This window comes from Phacochoerus africanus, chromosome 4 (assembly GCF_016906955.1).
Source record: "Phacochoerus africanus isolate WHEZ1 chromosome 4, ROS_Pafr_v1, whole genome shotgun sequence".
Lineage (NCBI taxonomy): Eukaryota > Metazoa > Chordata > Mammalia > Artiodactyla > Suidae > Phacochoerus > Phacochoerus africanus.
Window position 1 is genome coordinate 56,694,990 of NC_062547.1, and position 6,389 is coordinate 56,701,378.

The 6,389-nt window shown below is 33.2% G+C and overlaps 1 protein-coding gene across 1 annotated transcript; it reads right to left on the reverse strand.

Annotated features, from left to right (window-relative positions):
• Nucleotides 1-1,345: 1,345 nt before the first annotated feature.
• On the reverse strand, nucleotides 1,346-2,284 carry LOC125124198 (olfactory receptor 2L3-like). Its single transcript, XM_047774346.1, has one exon. It carries the CDS (start codon nucleotides 2,282-2,284, stop codon nucleotides 1,346-1,348), a length of 939 nt encoding a protein of 312 aa, XP_047630302.1.
• Between the last annotated feature and the right edge of the window lie 4,105 nt (nucleotides 2,285-6,389).

A 6,389-nucleotide genomic window follows, 5' to 3' on the forward strand; every position in this document is an offset into this window, starting at 1 on the left:
AAATGATCAAAAATTAATTGCAACTGAGCATTTAGCACCTGTTGCTGAAATTATTCTTCAATTACATTGATAGAAATATAATTTATAAAAGTACAAATTTTGATGCAAATAAATCTGGATAAATCTCAAACTTCATAATAAATAAATGTATAATAACATATACTTATATATATAAAATTGACACAAAATGTTATTTGTAAATTATAATGCATTTCATAACTAATAAATTAATTTTGAAGAAAAGGACTATATTTGAGCACAAAATATCACACTGAACAAGAGGACTGAGGTTTTCATTTTTACTATACCATGCAATTTGAGTGGGACATGACCTTGCTCTGTCCCCGCCACACCTGAGAAGTACATTTCTGCACTGATCATTCATTGACAGTATAATACTTCACCCAGGAAATTCACTTGAGCTGATAGATATTTATTGAATATAGTGATGGGCTGTTTATGAAAATGACTAAGCCATAAAATGAACACTAAATTGGTTCATAAAAGTTGACTTTCCCAACACATTGCAGCAGAACAATGAAATACAGTGAGTGAGAATAAAATCTCATCTGAGATGCGTTATCTAATACTAGAGCTGTAGTGACTGCTTGGAAATAAACTGAGTATTTTCTAAGAATGGGGAGTGTTTGCATCAGTGTTTTGATATTTCTAATCCTCAATAATTAGATTAAATTTTGACCCACTCATCTTATAAATCACTTCACAAATGACTTGATCTCTGTTGTTACTTCTGAGTTCTTATTGCTCCTCGGATATAGCTGATATTAAATCAGATGTCTAGGATTCAGCACTCTAAAATAAATATGGGATACGCACTTCAGAATCACAGATGAACTTGCAGCTAAAGATCTCAAACATAAGTTCCCAAAATTAAAAAGAGTAATTTTTTCCAACAAATTATGAGTCTACTATGAGAAGAATGTGGGGTCTTCTTACTTTTAATTTGATCTAGATGTTCAGAAAACATCACTTTTTTGTTTAAAACATATAAGAAAATAAATTGAAAATAATGGAACTCATACTGAATGAAAACTTCATTTAGACAGATCCCAGTTTCATTACTACATTGACAAAGAAACATGTTCCTTGACAACATATCAGCAAAAGAGAAATGCATTTGTAATTAATGGGTGAAAATACACTACAGAAAAAGAATAAAGCTTTAAATATATATATTTAAAAGAAAATATTTTCTAGACATGGATGATTTTCTTCTACAGATTAATTTTTACTTCTTAAATTTAATAATAAAATAATGTTTTAAATTACTGTACACTGATGACAGGATTTATACTCAAGAACTAATTCTTACCAAAAAGTTTGCCTACATTTTCACTGAGCTAATTCTCTGAATTAATCTTCTCAGGGCCCCCATTACTTCCTTGTTTCTCAGGCTATAGATAACAGGGTTCAGCATTGGGGTCAGCATGGTGTAGAACACAGCCAGAACCTTGTCTTCTACTGGAGATCGAAGGGATCTTGGGCGTAGATAAGTGTAAGCAAATGGCACATAGTAGAAAGTCACCACAGTGAGGTGGGTGCTGCATGTTGCATAAGCTTTCTTCCTTCCTTCCACTGACTGCATGCGATGGACAGCAAGGAGAACATGGCCATAGGAACATAAGATAACAATGAAAGGTAACAAAAGGAATAGAGTGGTGCTCACAAACACTGTGTACTCATAAATCCAGGTGTCCATGCACGCCAGAGTCAACATGGCTGGGACATCACAGAAGAAATGATTGATGGCCCTGGATCGGCAATAAGGGATGTGGAGAGCATATATGGTATGGGCACAGGAATTGATAGAGCCCATTATCCAAGATCCTATTATCATCAACACACACAGTCTTCTGCTGATTCTGATGGGATAGTGAAGAGGAAAGCAAATGGCTACATAACGATCATAAGACATTGATGTCAAGAGCAATGTTTCTGCACCTCCTAAAGTCAAGAAGAAGAAGCTCTGAACCCCACATCCAATGAAGGAAATGGACCTGTTTCCAAACAGGAAATTGTAGGCCATTTTGGGGACAATAGTGGAGATGTAGTTTAGGTCAATGAAAGAGAGCTGACTAAGTAGATAATACATGGGTGTGTGAAGATGGATGTCCAGAAAGATGAGAAGGATCATGAAAAGGTTTCCAAATAGAGCCACTAGAAAAATGAGAACAATGAGAATAAAAAGAAACAGGCCAATTCTTGAAGGGGGAAACAACCCCAATAAGATGAAATCAGTTGATGTTTCATTATAATTTTCCATGAGTCATTCATATTATTCTTCCTAAGAGCAGATAGAAAGGCAAGTGAGTTAAGTATAAAACTATAAATTATATTTTTATTTAAGTAATGTGTATTTTTTAAAAGTGTTATAGCTCTTAAAAGATGAACTTATCAATTTAAAAAGTTACCTTGCTTTTTAAGCCAGAGATTAAAATTTGAAAATGCAAATATTTGAAGGCTAAGTATTATCCACGAAATCTCTTAAAGTTTTTTTTTTTTGTCTTTTTTGCCAATTCTTGGGTCGCTTCCTGCGGCATATGGAGGTTCCCAAGCTAGGGGTCCAATCGGAGCTGTAGCCCCGGCCTATGCCAGAGCCACAGCAACGCAGGGATCTGAGCTGCATCTGCAACCTACACCACAGCTCACGGCAACGCAGGATTCTTAACCCACTGAGCAAGGCCAGGGATCGAACCTGCAACCTCATGGTTCCTAGTTGGATTTGTTAACCACTGCGTCACGACGGGGAACTCACACATTATTTGACTCATTCTTCATGAAATCTAAAATGAAACCTTTATGGTCAATTGTTATTTAAACCAAGTTATAATAGTCTGCATCCTCAGTGAATTTCTGAATGGTTCACTTAATGTGGAACCTATGCCTGGATATCTATAAACCTCACTGCTTGTAGATTTCATGAATCTGCTCAAGGTCTCTCAAATAGTATAAGTGGTCCCATGATGTAATGGGTGCAGCCTCAAAAAGACAAAAATAAATAAATAAATAAATAAATAAATAAATAAATAAATAAATAAAATAATGGGTCACACACATGCACACGCATACAAAATTAAGTCATTAAAATTGGGATTCTATATATGTGGTAGGAGGTCAAGAATGTATGTTTTAAGAATGTTTCTTAATTGTAGCTCTGATTAGACTCCTAGCCTGGGAACCTCCATATGCCACTGGTAAAGTCCTAAAAGGACAAAAAGACAAAAAAAAAATAATGATTCTTAAAACACATATAAAGTTATTTTGGTGTTTGCAGCTTACTCATTTTTAATATTCTGTTACATGTAAAATGATTTTAACACATTTTCACTTGACTTCACAATAAGCACACATACTATATTATAAAATGGTCTCCCAAAGTCTCCAAATGTAATCCAATTTATGTTTCACTCTCAATACAAAATTGTTCCTACCTAAGAGAATTCACTTGCAAGGACCAACCATATTATCTGCTGTTCAATTTAGACTGCAGCTACATATATTCTATATGATGAATAAAACCATCCAAATGCTGCCAAAATTTCAAAATTAGTTACATATAACCATCTCTTGAAGTCAATATTCATCAACTTCATTTCAGACTTCTTTTTTCCTATGTTTATATTTTGAGTTGAAAATAAAATACTGAAAAAAGCTTAATTTTACTGATTCATACTTTTTTTTTGTCTTTTGTCTTTTGTTGTTGTTGTTGCTATTTCTTGGGCCGCTCCCTCGGCATATGGAGGTTCCCAGGCTAGGGGTCGAATCAGAGCTGTAGCCACCGGCCTACGCCAGAGCCACAGCAACGCGGGATCCGAGCCGCGTCTGCAACCTACACCACAGCTCAGGGCAACACCGGATCGTTAACCCACTGAGCAAGGGCAGGGATCGAACCCTCAACCTCATGGTTCCTAGTCGGATTCGTTAACCACTGCGCCACGACGGGAACTCCTGATTCATACATTTTATAGAACATAGAGTTTTAAAAACTATAGTTTTATTGTTAAAAAAGATAAAAACTGAATCATAATGACATGAGTTGAATTATTCAGGGTTGCACAGTGGCTTGGTGCTAAAGTTGAAAAAACATGGAAGAGTGTGCTCTAGAACCTAGACAATGCAGATTATTACACTGAATCACAGATTTTTGTACTTTAAAATCTACCCACTTCTGATCAAACTACTCTCAAAAGTCATTCTTGATTACAAAATAAAGCTGGTGTGATTATTTTCAGAGGTGCAGTGATAGAGTAGATTCACCCAAGAAGCCTTTTCAATTAGCTTTGCTGAAAGCGTTATAGGAAGGAAATATATTTACTCTCTAAAGTCTCTAAAGCACAATATGCTCTCTACTAGTTTTCACAGAAATATGTATCACCTCCTTTCTTCTTAAGTTTCCTGAAATGTCCTAAAATTCTCGGTCTTCCCCATCCTGACATGCCTTTTGTGTATAGGATGGGTTACTGTGTTACTGGGTCAGTTTTACTGTTAGGACTTTGAATGCATTAGCTCTATGAAGTCAATCATGGTTCCTAAAAATTGACCGATCATGCATAAATTTAAGATAGTATAAAAAAAGGAATGTACATATATGTATGACTGTCTCACTTTGCTGTACAAGGAAAATTGAAGAAACATAAATCAATTATAGTTTAATTTTTAAAAAATTAAAATAAAAAGAAATACATTTTTATATTAAGAATTGTTTTTTATTTTGTTTTCTCACTATCTAGAATGACAACATTGTGACATAACTGTGAATAAGTGCTTGAGCAGCCCATCTACTTTTTTTATTCTTAAGGACAAATATTTTAATATAAAATATTTATATCTCTTATTTAAGCCAATCTCAGTCTAATAAATTTTTCATTTTGGAGTTCCTGGGCTAATGAGGTGCCTGGATATATTCATTCCTTATAATACACAGAAATACTTAAATCTATATAAACTACTCTTTAAGCACTTGTTGATGAGCTCCTTCTCCACTATATTTAAACATAAAATTACAATTAGTGTTAGTACCTTTTGTTATCTCTGAATTTTCACACACTTCCTGGCTTCATTAGCAGACAGCAGTCCAACCATCACACATAAACAAAGTTGTTTTCTGAATAAATGTCTTTGAAACTTATCCAAACAAGATTACATATTAATATTTCATCTCTGCAATTGATATCTTAAATACATCATAGAAACTCAGGAACAACAATGAATCTAGGCCCTTTTTATCTGGCTATTCAGCCTAAAAATTTTTTTTTTTTCTATTAACTTAGAAATTTCCACCGAGACTTGGAATGTAGGTTAACAAGACTAGGATGGCCATATGCCAAATTTGGGGAAGGAGCTCTTATAACTTAATTAGATGTTTCCACAAGTGACTTAAAGATCAAATGGTGAAATAAACAAATATATCTACTCCTATTCTTCCAATATTATTATGTCTCTAAGTTTTTTAGATTACATATGTTTTATATTGTAGTTCAGTAATTGCACAGTGATGATCTATCTACAGATATTTCGTTCCCAGTTTTGAATATATTGACCAAAAATTTAATAAATTAAGTGTAAAGTGGTCAATTTAGTAAAAATATATATGCATAAATTATTAAGTATTACACATATGGGAGTTATCTTTTAATGACTTTAGATACTGCATATTTTAATTATTTTCATTCTGTTGGGAAAAATATAAAATTATAGAACAAATTTCACTTGTTAAACTAATAATAAAATGATAATAATACTTTGGTGCAATTATATTTAGAAAATATTCAACAAAGTATTTTTATTGTAAATGATACCATAAATGTTCTTATATTTTTCATAGTTTAAAGTAAGTGAACTATCTACAATTTTTACTTGGAAAGGATAATAATGAGTTTACACTTAAAAAAAGGATTTTTGAATATATGTGATTTTTTAATTATAATGTGTCTCAGTGAAGACTTCTTTAAGTTAATTTAGTTTGAGTTCTTGGGCTTCACATATCTAAATGTTCATTTCTTTCCCCAGATATGGGAGGCTTTTTCATTATTACTTTAATATGCTTCCTGCCCCCTTTCTCTTTCTCTGCTCCTTCTGGTAGTCCCATAATTCATACATTGGTTGCTTATGAAATGCTATAATTTCTGTAGGCTTTTTAAACCCATTTTTATTCTATATTATTTTTGTTCTTATCTGACTTGAAAATTTAAAATAATCTGTCTTTAATTCTTTCTTTGGGTTATGTCTCCTGTCAGTCTTTATTGATTTTTTTTCAATTTAGTCACTATTTTCTTCAGTTCTAGAATTTCTTCATTTCATATGGTTTAAAACTTTTTTGGGTGGGAGGGGTTGCACCTGCAGCATATAGAAATTCCCAAGATGGTGTA